Raw genomic sequence first — 22,536 nt, forward strand, 5'->3', positions numbered from 1 at the left:
GGAGGATGCTGTTCTTGGCCCAAAGCTTGTAATCTGAAGAGAAACTCAGATACATGGTAGAGGAAAGGGATGAAATATAGCTCAGAGTGACAGCTGACAAACAGCATGGAAGTTCTGATTTTTTTAATCTCTCCCCCTCTATTGAGTAGTAGGTTGGGGTGCAGGGGAGGCAGGAGGGGATTAGTTAACAATAGCAAAGGCGTGGGGAAGGAAGGTGATAAGGAGAGCAGAATGGAGAGGAGCAGAGACACCAGGGAGAGTGAGACAAGCAATGGGGAGGACTTTGAGGGAGAAGGGAAGTCAGAGCAAAGAGCCAATCTGAAAAGGAGAGAACATCCAGAATTCTCTTACCTAACCCTGCATCCCTTCAACATAACCTCTTCTGTTGCAAGGAATTATCAATTCTGCTTCCAAATACTGAAAAGATCTTACACGTAGCTTAGAAAACAGACTTAGAAAAAGGTTTGTCTCCGTTACTATTTTTCTAATCTACTGATTACAATTCTCTCTTTAGGTTCAACCAACAAGAAACATGTTAAGACTAGTCTGTATTACATCATCTACATTAAGTGGCTGACAGTGCACACTAAGTGCTCTTCTTCTCTTCTCCCCCACTCCAAAAACATATTCTGGTGGTTTTTTTACCTTTTTCATTAAATAATTATTAGGTTTTCTGAACAGATGCAGATTCCATAAAGCAGTGTGAGCTAATCAATATTAGTTTTAGTTAAGATAGTAATCATCAGCAATAGAGAATTAAACAAATGACTGTAAGATCCTATTTGTTTTACTTTCAATGTCTTAAAGCTAAAAGCGTATCAAGACTGTAAGCTTTCTAGGGTACGGACTGCCTTTTTCTTGTGTTTTTGTATAGCCCATAGCACAAAGAGGTACTGTTGTAACACTGGGGTTCCTGGAATTACCACAATACAAATTAATAATAATAGTAATTAATAATAAAAACACACACTTGCATCCCACTTAAAAAAAAAAAAAAGAACCTCACTAGTCATAGAATTGACCAGTGCCTTCCAAAGTTTGGTGATGCTGAGAAATACGGTTTTGATTAAACCTTATTTTGACTTTTTACTATTAACTGACCAAGATGTGTTAGTATTCTTATGCAAGAGTCTCAAAATAATTATTTTTTCCTGCTGTGAGACTATCAGACCAGCCATGTAACAGCAGCCTTTCCTGCAAAGCAAGTGACCAGTGTAGGGTGACCAGACAGCAAATGTGAAAAATTGGGACAGGGTTGGGGGGTAATAGGAAAAAGACCCAAAAATCGGGACTGTCCCTATAAAATCGGGACATCTGGTCACCCTTGACCAGTGCCAAAGCCCAACATCATAAATAGGACAGTGTTCACTGATTGTTAAGCACCAATAATGTGGCTGGTAATGAATGAGACCTAAGTAAAAGCACAATCCTCGAGCAGAAGTTATTACAGCAGTTTACTTTTTTTTTTTAAATCTGTTCAAAGCTTTAAGTTTAGAATTAACTTGGAAAAATACATTTAGAGCCCTTTAAGTATCACTTTAACCACATGACTGACAGAATTAAGATACCGTTTCGATAAGAATTAAGATACCATTTCGATATAGAGTATGTAGACTTAGAAGCATCTATCACTTAACACACAATTTTGTTTTTCCATCTTACATGAGTACCCAAGATACACAAAAGAGGCAAAAGATCTGTCCGATTGCTTAGTTCTCCCATGGTAGAGACCTGGCCATGATTCTTAGTCTATTGTTCTGCAGGCCAGCAAGAACTGAGGGAGAGCTGTGGAAATAGCTCTCAGCTCCTCAGGGTAGAGTGAGACAATGAGGATGGAGGCAGCGCTTTGCATTGCCCATTAAAAGAGCTATTCTCATCTAGTCCTCCTTAGCTGGGAGGATGGCTACTACAATGCCTTGAGGATGAGCAGTATAGAGTGAAAGAAATTGACCCTGGGCTCAGACAAAGATGTACAGAACACCAGCAGATGAGCAGGGAGTGGGAGGAGAGAAATCAGATTTCAGTCCATTTCATCTGAATATATTCCAATAGATTACAAGCTTAAAATCTCCTATGTCTTACAAGTTTATCTTCATTTATACCTTACCCTTTTAGGGGCCAAAAAGTTAGACTCATATCAAGTGAAATGTGGAACGTAAACATTTTGTAGCATTCACTGAAAGATAGCTCTGCTTCCATCCACTTTGAAATACCTGGAATGGGGATTTTATTTAGCAAACACAAGCTAAAACAGATACTGACAAAATTCATGAACACAGGTGTGTGTGCAGTCATTATCAACTGCCTATTTTTTGTTAAGTTATATTTCAATACAAACATAATGTAGTATAGTAAATCTTGAATACTTACCACTGTGCCCAGAAACTGAATGCTTATGTTTCCAGCTGCATCTCGAGAGAGGCACTGAAAGAAACAGGTGTAAAAACTAATTAGGAGCTTTCTCAGTAAGTTGAAGCAGGGCTATTTTCTTCTTGTAAGGTCTGCAGGAAATAACCAAAATGTCGGTACATATATTACATATGCACAAAATAAGCATAATGTAAAAATGTATTTAAGAGCTTCAGTGCTAAGAAGTTGATTCATACTTAAGCTCAAATGCTAGTTTTTGCTTTAACAGATTCTAACAAATTTACTTTGAAGAGTACTGAAAACAAATGTGTCTACGTACAATGAAGAACGTGTGTGTTTTCAGAGAGATGGACGTTATGATATGCAAGAACACTACAACAGTGAAACAGATGACATAGGAAGGTTGTGGAAGCTCCTTCACTGGAAGTTTTCAAAAGGAGGCTGGATAGCCATCTGTCTTAGACAGTTTAGACATAACAAATCCTGCATCTTGGGAGGGGGTTAGACTAGATGACCCTTGTGGTCCTTTCTAACCTTACGGTTCTATGACTTACTAGGACTTTTCCACCTCTAAGGTCTGTGATTCTATGCCACATGTATATCTGTATTCTCACTTCATGTACTCCATATTACCTCAACTCTATAAATGTTAAGCACATCACTTATTCTAAAGAGACATTTTCATCTCCTCTTTGTGACAGGGTGCTGCAAAATGCATGCACACAATGCTCCTCCTTTGAAAACAGAAAAAAAAATTGTGAAATGCTTGGTTATCTATTGGGCTTGGGGCTGTTGGCTCAAGTCCCTGACCAATCATAGAGCATACTGTCATTAAGCCACTAAGCAGTGCAAAAGGAAGCACATTATTGGTTATACATGATATTACCTATAACCTAAACACAGGAAATAGACAAGAAGTTACTGCAGCAAAGAGTCTTGTGGCACCTTATAGACTAACAGACGTTTGGGAGCATGAGCTTTCGTGGGTGAATACCCACTTCGTCGGATGCATGTAGTGGAAATTTCCAGGGGCAGGTATATATAAGCAAGCAAGAAGCAGGCTAGAGATAACGAGGTTAGTTCAATCTGGGAGGATGAGGCCCTCTTCTAGCAGCTGAGGTGTGAAAACCAAGAAAGGAGAAACTGGTTTTGTAGTTGGCAAGCCATTCACAGTCTTTGTTTAATCCTGAGCTGATGGTGTCAAATTTACAGATGAACTGAAGCTGAGCAGTTTCTCTTTGAAGTCTGGTCCTGAAGTTTTTTTGCTGCAGGATGGCCACCTTAAGATCTGCTATTGTGTGGCCAGGGAGGTTGAAGTGTTCTCCTACAGGTTTTTGTATATTGCCATTCCTAATATCTAATTTATGTCCATTTATCCTTTTCCGTAGAGACTATCCAGTTTGGCGGATGTACATAGCAGAGGGGCATTGCTGGCATATGATGGCGTATATTACCTTGGTGGACATGCAGGTGAATGAGCCGGTGATGGTGTGGCTGGTCTGGTTAGGTCCTGTGATGGTGTCGCTGGTGTAGATATGTGGGCAGAGTTGGCATCAAGGTTTGTTGCATGGATTGGTTCCTGAGTTAGAGTTACTATGGTGCAGTGTGCAGTTACTGGTGAGAATATGCTTCACGTTGGCAGGTTGTCTGTGGGCGAGGACTGGCCTGCCACCCAAGGCCTGTGAAAGTGTGGGATCATTGTCCAGGATGGGTTGCAGATCCCTGATGATGCGTTGGAGGGGTTTTTGCTGGGGACTGTATGTGATGGCCATTGGAGTCCTGTTGGTTTCTTTCTTGGGTTTGTCTTGCAGTAGGAGGCTTCTGGGTACACGTCTGGCTCTGTTGATCTGTTTCCTTATTTCCTCGTGCGGGTATTATAGTTTTGAGAATGCTTGATGGAGATTTTGTAGATGTTGGTCTCTGTCTGAGGGGTTAGAGCAGATACGGTTGTAAAGAAGTTACTGCTCCTTTTGAGTCTTTTCCTCCTTCAGTTCAAAAGCTGTTCACAGCACACGTTTCACAGAGAAATTCTACACTAGACCAAACTGTTATATTTTACACTATATTTCTATAGCATTTTCATGGGAAGAAGTGTTTTGACTTAACTTTTCAAATTTACCTGTAAAATAAGTGAATATGTACTCCTCTGTCTGACTTACAAAAGATAATATTTAATGCAATTAGCTGGACTATTTAATATAAATTACACTGTCAGAATACTAATTCTCTGATTTGCTCTGTGATATCTCTATTTTCTCTCACAGCTGTCAAATTACTGTATGCATAGGCCCTGACACAGCATATGTGGTTAAGAGCTTTGCTGAATGAAGAACAAAGTCAAAAAGTGTAAATACACAGTATAGCTCTAAATTTAAAGAGATATAAATATCTATACAATATGCCCTGTGTGTCAGTATGTATGGAAGCATATACAATATATTACAAGGATAGGTATAAAATGCAAACTAACATTAGTACTTTCAGATTTTAAAGACAGTTACAATGAAGTGACAAAATGTTACACAACCGTAGTACTAAGTTAAATGCTGTCCCTTTTCTGACAATGTGGCATGTTTTGCAGCTCTATATATATATATATATATATATATATATATATATATATATATATATATATATAAGCAATAGCTTTCCTGCCACAGCCTAAACTTGCATTTTTTAATTTTTTTATTTTTTTTACTAACAGGTCATATACTGACACTGCAATCTGTACAATCATATGAAAACAAAGAAGGATGTGCCAAGGCCTGACATATTTCAACAATAATGATTAATGGAAAATGGAAAATATGGGAAATAAAATTTCATACAAAACCTGACGTTTACTTTTATAAAGGAAACAGGAATATACACTTTTCCCACAGTCTAGGATAAACACAATCAGGTTTTGGAAACTGCAAAGAAGAACAAAGTACCGACAGTCTACAATGAATGAACTGTATGCCAAAACAAACAAGTACTGACCACTTGATAAGCTGTCAGAAAATGGCAAGTTGAAAAAAAAACCAAAACAAACAATAAAACATAAGGGACTTAATTTCTTTTTTTCCTGGAATGCCCTCGCCTTCATTAGAGTGCTGTCACTTACTGTGCTGCCCTTTTATCCCCTTGAAGAGGCCATTAACAATAATTTCATAGCCTGATAAAATTTCCATTTTTTTGGCTAATCTCCCCATCACTCATTTCATAGAGGAATACAAAGCAAAACAAAAAAAACGGTTTCTGTTTTTCCTTTACACACTTTCAAAGCAATAGCTTTGTATGGTGAATGGACTTGTGGGTTTTAATAGCTATGGATCAGATCCTGGAAACCTCTCCTCATGCAGGTAGTCTTTACTCATATGAGCAGTCCTTTTGTTTCCAATGAGACTACTCACATGTAAGATCTCCTTGCATGCTAGGAGATTTGCAAAATCAGATCCAAAGAATGCAAGGACTTCACCACACTTTCAAGTAACTAAAATGCTTGTTCATGTGATAACTGTTGAGTCATCTAGAAAATAAATTCAGAAACATGTAGATTAGAATCTACAACCTAAAACCAAATACATATTTATACCCAAAAAGTTGTCTTCCATCACTACAGTATCAGGGCTAAGAAGATAAATACCCTCTTCCTTAGCCTGTCATTGTTGAAAGGGCATAAGCATCGCAGTACGATAAGTCCCCATGGCACCTGCTTACACTGTATCCAATATGTGGTACAGCACTCAGTCTTCAATAGTATCAAGAGTTCACTGTAAGCACTAAAATCCATCCCTCAAATTAACAGAGTGAGGAGAAAAAAGTCGGGGTGGGGGAAGGAGAGGAAAATTAAAAAAAAAAAACAGAGGGGGAAAAAGAAATTTTCCTTCTGGGCATACTAAAAAAAAAAAAGTGGATAGATTCTCCAAATCAACCATATGTTACCAATACCAAAAAGAAAACTGCCAGGCTTTTGAACACCATATTACAAAAGAAGTCAGCACATTATCATAATTAATGTTTCAAATTACAGTTGTAAATAAATCTCAGCTGTTAAATGTGATTAGATTTTTTTTAAAGCACATTGAAAGGAGTTATTTCTGTTCTACTGGTGGGCTTGTTACTGAGATCTGTAAATGCAATTGATGTTTTCAGGAAAATGAAAGAAGATGGTTAACAGTTTCTCTTATTTTCTACCTTTTTAGAAAAAGAATATACCAGTCTCCACCTATTCTACTTTGTATATTTACATGAACTATACATTCTAATACATGGTTTCATATTATGTGTGATAACAGGGAAGTAATCAAATGCAAGTAACCAGAAAGAACAGCTAATACCTGCAACATGTAAAAACCTTTTTTAAAGTAATTTGCAAAACATGTACTTAGAGGTCTCAAGTAGAAAATAATAAATGCAAAGTATATTTCTACCGTTTTCACAAAGCCTAAATAATATATTTTTCCTGTGAAAATTGTAACATTATGTTATATGTGTGAATCATAGGATTTTTAAAAATAATTTATATTCTTTTTGATTAAATTAATACAGGTTGAGAGATTCTAAGTTAACAAAATCCCATTTAAAACTATCATTTTTTTTCATGTGAACTCAGGTGGCAGACAGCTAAACTCAAAATTGTAGAAAATATGAATTAACTTTAAAAAACATTTAAATTCTAAAAGCTATCAAATTCACATACAATGATTAATATTATGTACATGTGGTTTTGTGTATATTATGCTGTAGGTATATATTTATATTTACACATAAATATAACATGTACATTCAGGATATGATCTGTATAAACAAAGTATATAACTAGGAAGTGTAAATCCATGTGCATATATCTACATATAAGTACAGACATGGGTGCAATCACACATATCTGCATGATTATATGCAATAATGCAATCATTTCACAAGGAATCAATTCAGTCTGGTGTTTCCCACTAAATTACAAGAGGTTTGTGTGACACTACTCCAAATTCTTCTGCTTTGCCATAGAAAATTAGTTCCACTTAGTTGGGTATCAATGAGCTATTCAGTGTATGATGCAGTAGGGTTACAATCAGCTAAGTACTCAAGCCTGCAATGGATAAGTACCTTTAGATAAAAATGAAATTGAGAAACAAGCTATAAAAGAGGGGTGAGGAAAAGAAAACTCCCCCCAAAATACAAAGTATGAGAGAGAGAGGCAGACACACCACACCAATACAGACAGGATTAGAACGGAAGAAGATCTCAACATATTTGCCAGAAGTGTTCAGATACTCTTGGATCTGCAGATTACCTGCTGTGAGCAGGTGGAGAGAAGAAATGACTGCAAACAAAGAAACTGAAACAGACCAATAGCAGTTGCTTTGCTTAAAAATGAACAGCTAATGTGTCGAGTCAAAACGAATATTCACTAACAAGAAAAAAGATATTAAAGCCTAGCAAACAAATATCTTGTGATACTGAAAACTACTTCATTTGCTCAAGGTAAGATGAAGAGTACTTGGGTTTTTAAAAATATGTAAATATGGTACCAAGGCAAAAACAGTGGGGTAAAATGTATTAAAATATACAGAATAAAAACACACAAAAAGTACCTAAAATAATTACAGTAATATCACAACCCATGTGAATACTCCGAACACATTTTAAATACCGCAGCAAAAAAATTTTAAAAAGCAGCCATTACTTTAGCGCGGATCGATGTGTTTACCAACTTGACATACTAAGGAACTGATTTTCAGAGATGCCAAAGCACCTGGTTTATCATGTTGGGAACCCAAACACTGATTCACTCAAAATTAGTAGACACTTTAGATAATTTAACCTATGAAAATATGGGCTATACTTACATGTGATTTATTTCTAAAATAGAGGAATGGAAAAAATCAGTATTTTAAAATTTGCAAAATTTCCCCAAATTTCTTCCTTCCTAGTTTTCTTCCCCACCTGGACACCCTGAAAATACACCCCCACCCCCCAAGATCCACATGGACCTCAGAGTTCTGCTGGAGGCAATAAGCGTCTGTGAAGAAGCCCCTTGACTCCACACATGCCTTTCCTACCTCTGTTCCCTGCAGAAGACTTGCATTAAGGAACTTGCCTAACCAGGGCTGTGCCTGGAAGAGCTGGTAAGAGTTCCACAGTGCAGAGGAGGAAATTGCATAAATTAATGCAGATTAGAGTCACAGGAACTTATTCAGCAAGTTGTGTGTGCTTGGGGAATCTGAATCCCAGGAGGTGGGCCACCCAGCCTTGCCTCCTGACACTTCAGAGTTGAAATGTTAATTAATATGTACAGCCAACTGATTGACTACACTTGTGGTTCATAATTAAAAATGTTCAACAGCCCAGCCAAAGTTTAGCCAGATTTATTGTCTAAAGACAAAACAGTACAATAACCAAATACCCTTATTCCAGGAAGCAATTCTTATCTTACACACAACGTGCGCTTTGAAGATACACCCCAAAACTTACCTCTTTATATCATGACTGCTTACAAGTTAAAAAGCACTTTCTCCGTCACCTAAGATCTAACTCATTGGTTCCTTAACTTATTGTTCTGTACCTTTCCTTATCTCTGTTTTGGATATCACATTCCAGACCAGTCAGGCATAGTGGTATATACCAACCTGTGCTAAGATATACCATTCATGTATCTTCCTATTTGCTAATGCCAAAGCTGACTTCAGCTTTGGGAAATATTGTAGGTACACCTGTAGCTGAGGTAGATGTATTCGTTCCCTGTAGATGCAGTCTTCCAGGTAACCTTCTGGATGGACAGTAACCAACTTATCAAATATTGCAGTGTCAGGATCTAATATCAGTACAAACACTGTAAAAGAAATCTACACAGAACCCAACGCTGAGAACAACTGTTTGGAAGAACATGTGTCTCGATTAGGATGCGATGTCACTGACCCCAAATTATGAACTGTACTAAGTGGAATTTGCGTACACCATTTAATTCATTGCCAATTTACAATAGCCTCTGTTATGCACTGGGGACAATACCATTTAGCCAATTATTCGTAATATTAGGTAAATTTCCCCTTTTCAATAGTCCCTAATGAACTGGTTATGCTAGTTAATGCCCATAAATAGTGCACATAATTAATTAGTCAATTTTTACTTGTTTGGTTAAACAGTTTAGCAAAGTCTTCTTGATTAGCTATTGGGTCTTGAGCATGTTCCTGATAAAATGTTATTAGCCCGCCTCATGACCCTTTGCAGTTTTGTTTTCTCTAAATCATGCTATTATGTTAAATCCCAATAGAATAGTTTAAGAGACAAGATGGGTGAGATACTATCTTTTACTGGACCAACTTCTGTCAGTGAGAGAGAAGCTTTCAAGTTTTCCCAGAGCTCTTCTACACCTCACCCACCTTGTCTCTAATATCCTGGGACCACACTGCATAATAGAATAGTTGGGTAACAAGCTTTGGAAACCCTACCACAAATTTTCATATGCTGGGATGCCTTGTATTTTTAAACTGTCATGCAGTGCAGACAATACACCACTGTGCAATCCTACACCTCATGATCATCATCATGGCCCCAGTTGAGACTGAACACAAACCCTCTTAAATTATTCTCTCTCCATCTTAGCTGTCCCCCTTCTTTCTCCTATATTACCATATTGCATTTTACTTTATTGTGGTATCTTTATTTCTGCTCTCTGTTCATAGCCTCATAGACTTTACGGTCAGAAGGGACCATTATGATCATTTAGTCTGACCTCCTGCACAATGCAGGCCACAGAATCTCACCCACCCACTCCTGTAAGAAACCCCTAACCTATGTCTGAGTTATTGAAGTCCTCAAATTGTGGTTTGAAGACCTCAAGCTGCAGAGAATCCTCCAGCAAGTGGCCCATGCCCCATGCTGCAGAGGAAGGCGAAAAACCTCCAGGGCCTCTGCCAATCTGCCCTGGAGGAAAATTCCTTCCCGACCCCAAATATGGCGATCAGTTAAACCCTGAGCATGTGGGCAAGACTCACCAGCCAGCACCCAGGAAAGAATTCTCTGTAGTAACTCAGATCCCACCCCATCTAACAACCCATCCTCACACTGGAGAATGTATGTGTCAGGGGAGAAGCTCTCGTATGATTATGATGCCCATCAACTAGTTGAATGTAATACTTGAGTATAAATATTCTTTTGGTGTGAACATTTTCCTTACAACCATTCATACAAAGTATTCTGAGTCACTACGATTTGTAACTCCTCTGAAGAAAATTATGATGCTATGGTATTGTGATAGCTAATACTTTTAAATTAACCTTTTGGATAGTAAAGGCTTTTGTCAGATGAAGAAGCTGAGAGCTAAATTGAAAAAGGTGACTGCAGATGTGAACTTATTGCAGGAGACTTAGCTCATTAAAAAGGCAAACCAACTCTATAGGGACTGGGTGAACAGAGTAATTAACTCTTCCTTCTAGGAAGAGAGGAATGGCCATTCCTTTTCCTAATGTATTAAGAGTACAGGACGTTTGGTGTCCTTAATTCCTTCTTGGTCAAGATGGTCATTTATAAGGCAACAGTGATTTATAACCTTATGGTCTTTGGTAATTTGGATTCCCCAGCTCCCTCCCTACCACACAATCCATACATATAATCAACATGGAAGTTGAGTCAGCCATAAGATAGAGTGATTGCAAACTAGCTGCTGACCCATTATTAGATCAGTCATGACCTCTGGAGACCTCTCTGCCATTGCTAAGGTAGCCTTATGGCTAGAGACCTCTGACATGGTGGTGAAAGATATCCGGTACTTTTTCAGTCTCTGTATCAGAGATTACATGTTTGTCTTTCTTGCTGACCATATGAAAGACTAACTTTTTAAAAAGTAACTTTAGCAACTCTGGTAGACTCCATGAGAAATGTCAGCACAGCTATAATAGCAGAATCTGATTATGCTCCCATTTTACTGGATGCCACTGTGATGAGCACCATCACAAGAAAAGAGATTAATCTAAGCCAATATTTAATATCTGGTTATTAAATGACTTCCCTTTCTCCTTTGCTCTTAGAAACAAAGGAAGTCTCAGTCCCATCTCAGACCACCCACTTGCAAACGATGAGATAGTGTGCTGACAGTATCAATTTTATTGCACGGGGGAAAAAAAAAATCTTTCACCAGCTCAGATGAACCAATTATCTAACAAACTGAAGCAGATAATTCAGGTGTTTGCAAGTGCACCTACTTGATTACTGCTATTATATATGCAGTGAAACTATTTACATACAGGCTCTAAACTCTAATGCATGCTGAGGAGGCTTCAGAATCGCTTTAAGGGTGACTTCTCTCTTCCTGTCTATGGGGTCTCTCGAGAAGAAATCTCCTTCAGCAGGTTTTGACTGGGATGTCACTGTGGCACCAATTTTAGGGAGCTCGAAGAGTATCTGTGTTCTAGAACTCTGTAGAGTTTCCAGATTTGCTAAGCCTTTACCAAGAATGTTTCACTCCTCTCTAAAGATCTCTTGAAGACAAAATGAAATGCGTGCCAAATTCTAGTTTTGGTGAAAGATTTTCCCTTGCCTTTAGATATTTGTTAGTTGCTCAGCCCCAATGACGGCACCTCTGAAAGAATGCCAGACGTCTTTGCCCTGTGACTCAACTGCCCACTTAAGAACCTGGGATGAGACCACCTTTGGTGGCGGAAAGGACAATGAAGTTTGGGTATTGGGGAGTGGAATTTTGGCCTCAATCCTGAAGAGTCATTGTTGGTCCATTTTGGAGAGAGCCAAGAGGAACATTGACACTGGTCCTTTTGGAGCTGTCTCTGGAAAAGTCTTTATTGATGTACGGGGCAGAGAGGGAAATGAAGAGGCCCGAGCAATCTGTCCATTCTCTGAGCTCTTTCTCTTTGCTCAGCCTTGAAATTATCCTGTCTGAGCTCCCTTTATGTGGCTCCTGAGAGAAATTTTTCACAGATGGAGCACATCATCTTTAGTTTGCCCTGTTTAGCTTGCTCTAGACTTTGCAAGTTGGTCAATCGATGGGTCAAATAATATAACTTGACACCTGTTATTTGAACATGGTCAAATATTGTCAAATATTCCAGCAAGAATGTCATGATGTAGGCAAGAGGACCGTCTTTTTGATTGCATCATGGTGCCACCTGTTAGCAAACCTACTGAAATATCTTGATCACTCACTTTAACTACATGATAACGCCAACTTTTGGGGAAAAGGTCAACTAATTGAAAGTTGAGCATCTTGATTGGCTGGAATCTTCTAGAACAAACATTGTTTGTATGTATATCTTTATTTCTATGCCATGCCATTTACAAAGAATACTAAAACAAGTTAAAAGACACAGTCCTGGCACTGAAAAGCTTACAACCGAAACTGACTAGACAATCATACAAAAATAAACTCAGAAGAGAGTGGGAGAGGGAGAGGAGGGCTCACAGTTATTAAACTTCCGCCCCCAACACAAACAGTAAAGATGCACAGCCACAAAACGGCTTGTAGAGTTGGCCTGCTGCCTATCTAACATAAGTGATTTTTAAAATTATTTTTTGGTTTTATGGATGCTATGTGTGTTTTATTTTTAATTTCATTCATTTTATGAATATTGTCCATATTTAAAGGCCAACCTAAAAATAATTACTCTCATATTTGAGAAAATCATTTCATGGTGTTTTGCATTTTTCTGAATTAAAATAATGCCTTTTATTTAAATTAGGAGTAAGTATCAAAGGGTAAGCCTATTTGAGACCATAAAGTCTTACTCTTTTTTGTTATTGTTCTTATAAATTAGTGCTTTAAAACATTTGACATTATTTGACAATATTTGACTGGTCAATTGACCAATTATTTTTGAACTGGTCAAATACCCAACCCTAGCCTGCTCCTCCATGAGTGGGAAGGGGAAGCACGGGGAAGGAAAGAACTTAGGGGGTGGCCTGGTACAGGAAGCAAAACCCTGGAAGTTTTTGTCTCTTAATGAAGAGAAGTAGAGAAAACTTTTGTGTTATTCAGCCATAAAATCAGGTTTCAGAGCTAAGACTGCAGTGGAGGAAGAGGAATTGCTGAACCACCACTCTGCTTGCACAATTGGAGGTAGGGAAATAACAAGGGACAGCACAGAGAATAACACACAACTGAGATGAAGAGTTTAAAAAAGAAGGAAGCCTGAAATATAACACTGCATACTTCAGCAAAACTCACGGATATGTTTTTTTCTTTTGGGGGACGGGGGAGGGAAGACTGGAGAGGGGCGTTGTAGTGTTTTTTTGTTTTTTAAATGATGTATTTGAGAGATCACTTATATTTGCTTCAATTGCCAAGAACAGGTGACAAGTGAGGCAATGAAAATCAGTTACTCAGTAGCAACCCCTCTCATCATGTCTGGAGTAACACTGATGAGCTCCTTTGGCTGTGATGATTGTGGAATTACAGAGTAAATGTGAAAACATAGGGTGATCCTATAAGCTCTGAGAAAAGCCAGGCCTCCTCTCTCATCTAAGAAAAAGAAGTGGGAGCATACACAATATTTCTCTTTCATAGAGATAATAGTAAAATGACCCTGCAGAAAGCAACAGTGTACAGTAGCTGTGTTTTACTGGAAGACATCAATCAGTCTTCATGCACCTCACTCACTAAATCTTTCCAAACTCATCTACTGCTTAAACAAACAAAAATGTTTTGCAGTTCCTGTATTTAGGGTCTGAAACCCAAATAATACATAATCTTTAATAAGCAAAACTGTTTTGAGATACTGCATCAATAAACAAATCTATGGTTGGGGGCAGTCATTGAACTCTCAGCAATATTTTATTTTTGAGATTTTGTCAGCAAGGTGCTTAGTACTCTGGCTCCTATCCAACAAATTTTAAGCACACAGTTAATTTTAAGAACAGGAATCCACTGTTTTCAACTTTGCGGGATCACGGTATTTTCTGGTACCCATCCATGTCACTGATCCACTCTTTGCTTAGACCGGTACTTCCTTTATTTACACATTTTGAGCCAAGATCCTTTAACAGATGAATGAAAATAGACTCATGTGTCTAATTACTTATTTTAAGCAGGTGACAGCTATGCAACAATTTGAATATCTAGACTACAATTTGCATAAATACATTTTAAAACAAAACATTTGAAAATAATTTCCTTCTTTACTCCTTACATGCTTAAGGGCTTTGCTGGATTGGGATCAGAGCACTCAGCACCTTTCAGGATCAAGCCCTAGGTACATAAATCAATCTTCAAAGAAATGTAATGGTCACAAAGAATATACTAGTTAAACAAATTTAGATGAATGAAACCAACTATGAAGAGAAATTAGAATGTCTGAAAATTAATAAAGCACAGCTGGAATTATTCGATTCATTTATGTTAGTTGCTTAAATGGCTCTAGGGCGAAGACTTGCTGAAGGAAGATACACTAAGACTCTGGGATCAAATGCTCTTGGGGACAAATGGACCCATAGGAACATGCTAGTCTAATCTGGTCCTTGCAGAGGAACAAGTCTAGAGAAACGTAACAAAAAATCCAATTTGGATTCCAATGAGCAGATATCAAGGGTTAATCACATTGTAACCATTATTTTATATATATAAACAATCACAGCATTCATAACTTTTCAAGCTACAGGATTTCTGAACAATACAGAGGTTTACAGATATCTCAAAGAGAAACAATTGTTGTACAGCAGCTGGAGTGACCCCTGCATGCATTACATATGATAACTGTATTCCAGCAATTCAATGACCCCATTACCGGGCTCAACCACCTAGCAGTAAACGAGTCCAGCTATGGCAACATTCTGTGCTTTGGGAATTAAACAAAGATGCAAGTTCAAATATCATGTGTTTGGTATATAATCAATCTACCTACTATAAGTCAGCAACAATAAAAGCTTCCTAATGCTGTATACTGCTGTAATATATCCTTATGCACTTCCCATTAGTTTTGATGGAAACTCATCTGAAAACATGCATGTATGCACACCAAATATGGTGGGTTTCTTCTGAACATCTCTGTTTTTTTTATAAATATATAGGGCTTGTTGAAGATTAGTAAAGTGAGCAGGCTTTAAATCTAAACCTAAAGATTTTCTTTAGATGGAAGCAGGTAAATTCTGAGTGGAGCACGTAAATAAAAGTTGAGGATGATGTCCAGCCACACCGACCCTGCAAGAAAACTTTGAATAGTCCCTAAAGAACACAAATGCGCTAGAAAGCCCCATTTGTATATATTTGCCTGGGCATACAGTGAGAATGTCACTCATTTCCCACTCGTACCATCCTTAAAAGATACAACAGTTTCGGTTGCCCAAAACTGAAGTCGTTCAAATTCAGTCACACGGAAAAGCTCAGCGGTGTGGCATTTGCCATGAACAAAAATGAAAAACATAATGTACATGTTCAGCAGTAATTTAAAAAAAATGCTGAATCATTGATAAATTTATACAATTTTTCAAGTAATTCCAGGGTTTCAGAATCTTAATCTCTTTCCTATAACTTGGAGGGTGTGCAGACACCCTGATCTTATTAATAAAATGGCTATTTAGTAAATGGGATCCTGGCTACAGAAGAGCGCTTACAGTGGCGCAGTTGCATGCTCTCTAGTGCAGGGTTTCTCAACCTTTCCAGACTACTGTACCCCTTTCAGGAGACTGATTTGTCTTGCGTAACCCCAACTTTCACCTCCCTTGAGAAGTACTTGCTTACAAAATCAGACATAAAAATACCGAAGTGTCACAGCCACACTATTACTGAAAATTGCTGACTCTCTCATTTTTGCCATATAATTATAAAATAAATCGACTGGAATATAAATATTGTACTTACATTTCAGTGTATAGTATATAGAGCAGTATAAAAGTCATTGTATGAAATTTTAGTTTGTACTGACTTCTCTAATAGTTTGTATGTAGCCTGTTATAAAACTAGGCAAATATCTAGATGAGCTGATGTACCCCCTGGAAGCCCTCTGTGTACCCCAGGGGTACGAGTGCCACTGGTTGAGAATCACTGCTCTAGTATAGCTACTCTTGGCTTAATTAATCCACCTGCAACGAGTGGCGATAGCTATGTTGTTGGAAGAAGCTCTCGCGCTGTCTACGCTGATCCTTAGGTTGGAGTAATTTATATCGCTCAGGTAGGTGACTTTTCACAGCCCTGAGCGACATAAGTGGTAGTGTAGACATAGCCTATGAAAATTCTGAACCACCTTACCCTGAGAAAAATTGAAAAACAGTTAATATAAAATGGCAATGCAATTTCTTTTTTTTTTAAACATTTTCACAGGGATACTTTAGAATTTGATGCAATTCATGAACTATTCTTTAGCTTTGTGGAGGTGAGAGTGCTGGTTTTTTCTTCTTCTTCTTCTTTAAACCAAGAAACTGATATACATTAATAAAAAACAACAATTCAGGAAAGATGCAGTCCTTGCCTTTCAATCTGGAAAGGCTCAAATGAGGGACACATAATTATTCATGCAGGAATGACTTTGTATTTGTTCCTTTAATAAATATATATTTCTTATTTCAACAATAGAAGTGAGGAGACACTACAATCATGAGAAACATAGGTAAATCTCAGACTAAAATGAGTGAGGTCCCTTGAAATGTGAGATATTTGAAAGGTGTGATATTGTCTCTAACATAAAGAGTATTCGGACATGTCATCTTCTCAAATATTTTCTCTAGAAATCGATCTCAATAAAGCTCCAGGCTTGTTAAATGGAGGGAGAAAGACTATGTTAGAACAACACTGTACTTTTCTGTTGTACACCAAATTTAGTATCCCTATAGATATATAGTGGTTTTAGATCTGAAGGGGTGCAGTCATTTCAGTTCCACAAATAATGTGTCAGTGAATTTACCTGTATAGTCCTCTGAGTGCCATCAATGGTGACAGACGATAAGGGTGAAGCCAGGTTCCACTCACTGGTCACATTTAGTTTCATCCCATCAACTTCCACCTGTTGTGACACCAAATAAGACTGTTACCATGAAGACGGACAGAACACTGATCTCAAGTTCATTGCTGCATACCAAGCAGAAACCATTTTAAAACAGATGGCTCCCAAACAACCTGTCATGTTTACTGCTTCTGCCATAAAAGACAGGGTCCAACAACAGAGTCTTCTAGGCATCTCTGGGGAGAGGTGAAGGACCTGTGAACAGCTGCCTCTGAGTAGTGAGGTTTCAAGTGATTTCCAGCAAGTAACAAACACCCATCCAACTTTTAAATCTATCTGGACATGCTACATTTACTGCAATTAGACAAGTAATGCATATAAATTCTAGTGACACTTTGCAACCCACACCACAGGGCTTGCATATAATATCCTCTCCAAGGACCAAGGAAGAACTTTCCCTGTGCTCTTAATGAAGGGTTTTGCATTGTTATCTTGATTAATATGAAGCAGTAATTAATTCTTAGGTGTTACATCTCAAAGTCCAGTCAAACTTTGCAAGTTCTGTCATGTTTCCCCTCAATCTATTACTAATCAGAGGACTGATTTCACACTTACATTCCATTGTGGTTATCCTGAAAGACTTAAGGGGGAAAAATCATCACGGCATTTTTTTAATAAGAGAATTTTTCTACATAAGGACAAACGAGCTGAGTTATGAAACAAAGTTAGTAACAGGAATAATGCTGACTGTGCTCTCTTACATTCACTCTAATCGGGCTATCACTCCCTGTTAAAAAAACATTACCACAAACTGCTGAATGTTGTATTCTGCTACAAGGACCTTAGAGTTCAGTAACAGTAGAGTTTAATAAAAAGGTAGTAAAAATACCATTTATACAATAATATAATATTGATTAACATTTGTAGAGTGCTTCGAACATGTAAAATGCTATTTATGCAACAAACGATCTCAACTATACATTATATTTTAAATAAAAGGAAAACAATTGGGATTTTGTTATCTTGCATCCAGTCATACCCTCAAAAGACCCAGAATATGTCCAGCCGATAAATCACAGACAATTACATCAAGTTTACCAAAATCACTTATATTTCATGCCACTGAAATTTTCTCAGTAAACTGGAAGAAAACACTGCTACAGCAAACTGTATTTACAATAAGTGCTGTGCCCTTTTTTGGCAACATAGTAAAGCCATCTAAAAATTAGCATTTTTAAATTTGAACATTTAATAATTCCATTTAATATATTTGACAATAGGGTAAGGCAGCAAAAATTATACTGTATCTAAAGGAGTTCCATATAAACAAACATATATGGCTAATATGCATAATTTCATTTCACCTTGGAAAACCTTTAGCCCAAGAAACCTCTAATTCCACAGATGCTTATTTTAGAATATAAACGTTTTCTTTAATGGATATGATCCACTCAATATTCCTACAGGCTTTGGCTTCAAATACAGTCATGTTTAGAGATCATGAATAAAACAAGTAATTTATAATGGTTCACCAAAAGGCTAGATCAGCTGGCATGATCCAGCTGCTTTGCGCTGTTCCAGTGATACAAAACAGCCATCAACCTGGCTTAAGTTAAACCAGGTTTACAGCTGCTTTGCATCACAGGAGCAGCACAAAGCAGCCGGAGCATACCAGTGAATCTGTCCCAATGTCAATAAAAGTAAATTGGCAAATATTATCTCTGCTGAGAACAGTATAAAACTTGTGAAAGAGACTCCACTTAGAGCAGAACAAGCCTGGTGCCCTGTCTTCACACTCTTTGACCGATAGCTGTCCTTCCAAACTAAAGCTGATAGAAAAGCCAATCCTTCTCTGATGACATAATTAAGAACACTATTAAGAAAAAATCAGTTGTGCTAAAACAGTCACCACCTTCAAATCCTTCCTCAAAATTCTCCTTTGCTGTGATGCCTACAAAGAACTTGGCAACAGCTAAGCTGCTGGTGTGCTGAGAGTACTCTCTACCATGCTGACCAGTACTGTCTCATTCTTTCCTTGTACTTCCCCGTCTGTCGGTAGCCATTTGTTGTCTCTTATCTTATATATAGATTGTAAGATCTTTGGGGGCAGGGACCATCTTTTGTTCTGTGTTTGTACAGTGCCTAACACAATGGGATTCTGGCATATGAGTAGGGCTCCTTGGCTCTATGGTAATACAAATAAATAATAATAATAAACTCGCAATGTTTCTCAGGAACAAGAAAACAAAGGAGCAGCTGCCAGAGCAGATCAGAATACTGGCCAACAAGCAACTGAGACTGCACTCTGGGGCTGTACTTCTGCAAGACTTACATATAGTCTGGTAGAAACTACAGCTGACATCTAAGTACTAATCAAAGGTGAAGGGTGTCATTCAAACACCTCAACTCTGCAACCAATTTCATTATTAGTCCCTCTATCACTGTAAAAAGATATTTTAAAAAGTGTCAGACTGGCAAGTTACCAGACTCTGAGCCCTCACAAGAATACATACAAGTCTAGCCATCTGTGATTCAGATGAAGTTAGCATCCAGGAAATGGGGCAGGATGCACTGTGAGGGTGGCCATGATGCAAGTTGGAGGCTCTGGAGCAGGTTTGATTAATGAAGTATGGTTCAAACACTTCAGCATTTATTGTGGATTGTGTGGAAAAGGAGAAAATGCAGGCAATGCATTGTTTCTACCATATATTCACAATTCAGCAAGACATGTAGGGCCAAATGAAGGAATCGAATATGCAGTCTGTACCAAAGAGAGTCCAGAGAAAATTTTGCAAAGGTGACCGAGACAGCAAAAGCTCTAATGCTTAAAGTGGCAGGGCAGGGAGGGGAAAATATATCACACCATAGGAAAAGTGAGGCAAGGTCTGAGGATAAGAGCAGAGTGGCCTTGCAGGAAGCAGGTTAACTGCGCTATGTAGCAAGAAGCTTCTATACAAGCCAAAAACAAATAAAAAACCCAGTTATTTGTGGGATTAATTAGACCCATACTTGTTTAAGTAGTGAGACTGTCCCTTCCAGAAATGAGCCAAGTAAAGTAAGAGCAGAACCACAAGTCCAAAAGCCAAGCTAGCTAAAGGGATGGAAGCAGAAAGCCAAATATTATGGTCAGAGAACTGTCTGACTCAGTGGGAATGTCACAAACCTCTATAATTAGGCATGGAAGGATTCGATTTTTAATCGGTAAATGTCACTAAACATCAATTTCACTGTACACACAAATCAGTGAAAAATATTTCCATCGATGATAATCAAGAGGTAAAATAAGAAAAATAGTGCTTGAGAACTTATTAGAGTTTGATTTAAGGATATTTACTTTGTATATTTTGACATATGGTGGTGACAATTTCTGTTTTAACCGTTAGATAGCGTCAACTTTTTGAACCTCAATATCTACTGTCAATAAATTATTTGATCCCCCCAATATCTGACTCCCCCATAATTTCCTGAAACTGAAAATTAACTGATAAAATTGAAAAAATGTTTCAAAGCCATTTCACACAACAGTGAAAAATGTAAATAAATATAAAAAACAAGCTTAAAAATAAACATATTATCCATCAAAATTTTAAAAAATATAGAAATCGAATTCTGCCAGGCCTGTCCACACTGTTGTTTTAAACAGAAATCAGCATCAATAGCTTGTTGAGATATGAAGATACCTTCCTCTAGGCAGTGGCCATTCAGACACTACAGGATGACACACTAGGACAGGGGTCGGCAACCTTTCAGAAGTGGTGTGCCCAAGTCTTCATTTATTTACTCTAATTTAAGGTTTCATGTGCCAGTAATACATTTTAACGTTTTTAGAAGGTCTCTTTCTATAAGTCTATAATATATAACTAAACTATTGTTGTATGTAAAGTAAATACGTTTTTTTAAATGTTTAAGAAGCTTCATTTAAAATTAAATTAAAATGCAGGGCCCCCCAGACCAGTGGCCAGGACCCGGGCAGTGTGAGTGCCACTGAAAATCAGCTTGCATGCCGCCTTCGGCACGTGTGCCATAGGTTGCCTAACCCTGCACTAGGGCAACAATATAGTTGAGTGATTTATAGACACTAAGTAGTAAACAGATGAGCAAATTTTGCAGCATTAATCTTGTGTTTAATTTTTGTCCTGGGCTAACGAGGCTACAACCACCAACCAGGAAACTCCTACGACCCCTGTGGGCACATGGCAGGTTTTGAATGTGCAAGATCATTTGTTTGGTTGGTTTGGCTGTAAGACAAAGTGAAAGAAAGAAGAAGGTTTGGACTCAAGACTTTCAGCTGCGTAGGTTCAATTGGAAAATAACCTTTCCTCCTTAGAAAAAACTGACGTTGGAAATGTGAAAACAGACGCCTCTTTGTAGTATTTCTGAGGAGTCTTATTTACCATATTCACCACTGACAAGACATTTTGGTGGATGTATTCATACCAGAGTATAACTTACAGCCTTATTTAGGCTAGGTCCAGAACATCACTCAACATAATCCCAGCAATGATTTAAAATAAATATGTCTAAGAGGAGCGGCAGAAAAGGTGAATTAAAGAGCAAACAGGACAGGCAGGGCCTTTGGGGAACAGGAGAGCGCAGTACAATGCAAGGGCAAATTGGGAAAGGCAACAAAAGAGGAGAGCTCACCATTAAGCAGTGGCTTTCAAATAAAAGCTGGACGCACTAAAGCATATATGATAGGAACATCTTTGATACAAATTAACTAGTCAGTGATAAGGTGCATTATCTGTGTGCATCTGTTGACAAAAGTATATTCACATCAGTTTAACAGAAATCTGCTCCCCCCCTTTCTTTTTTTTCAAACAAATGCAAGGTCAGCATTAAACACCTTTGAAGTGGTTGTTCCTGTACTCTCAAAAAAAGAAGTTAAAATGTGTGATGTTTCAATCTCATTAGAAGAAACTTTTCTTTTGTTCATATTTGCACTTACTTCTAAAAAAGACCCCAAGAGAGAGTTCCAGCCTATACATCACTTGTCCTGAAGAAAGCTCAGTTAACTATTTATAGATCCTGCCCTTTTGTACCAAACCAGATCAAGCGATTTATTCAGTGCATGACTGCAGGAGAGAAATTCATTTGCTCTAAGTGTCATCAAGGCAGCCTTTTACCTGCTATGAATGAGACCAGAAGATTTTGAATTGCTGGGCTCTGACTTCAAATGCACATTGCTATGTTGTATGGTGTACCATGATTTCTTTCAGATTTTCAAAGCATTTTAGCACATTTATAGAGTGGACAGCCTATAACTGCAAGATCATTTTCCTCCCCAATAACTCAAACACGC

At 37.9% G+C, this 22,536-nt stretch overlaps 1 protein-coding gene across 3 annotated transcripts in view; it reads right to left on the reverse strand.

Annotated features, from left to right (window-relative positions):
- PCCA (propionyl-CoA carboxylase subunit alpha) overlaps positions 1–22,536 on the reverse strand; it is a 417,465-nt gene that overhangs the window by 66,778 nt on the left and 328,151 nt on the right. For all 3 annotated transcript variants that reach the window (XM_045009001.1, XM_045009013.1, XM_045009009.1), the window contains 2 exons: positions 17,196–17,294; positions 2,371–2,424 (listed from right to left, as the gene is read on the reverse strand). In XM_045009001.1, the coding sequence (XP_044864936.1) occupies positions 2,371–2,424; positions 17,196–17,294 (153 nt within the window). The remainder of the gene's footprint in view (positions 1–2,370; positions 2,425–17,195; positions 17,295–22,536) is intronic.

The sequence above is a fragment of the Mauremys mutica genome, chromosome 1, assembly GCF_020497125.1.
Source record: "Mauremys mutica isolate MM-2020 ecotype Southern chromosome 1, ASM2049712v1, whole genome shotgun sequence".
NCBI classification, from domain to species: Eukaryota; Metazoa; Chordata; order Testudines; family Geoemydidae; genus Mauremys; species Mauremys mutica.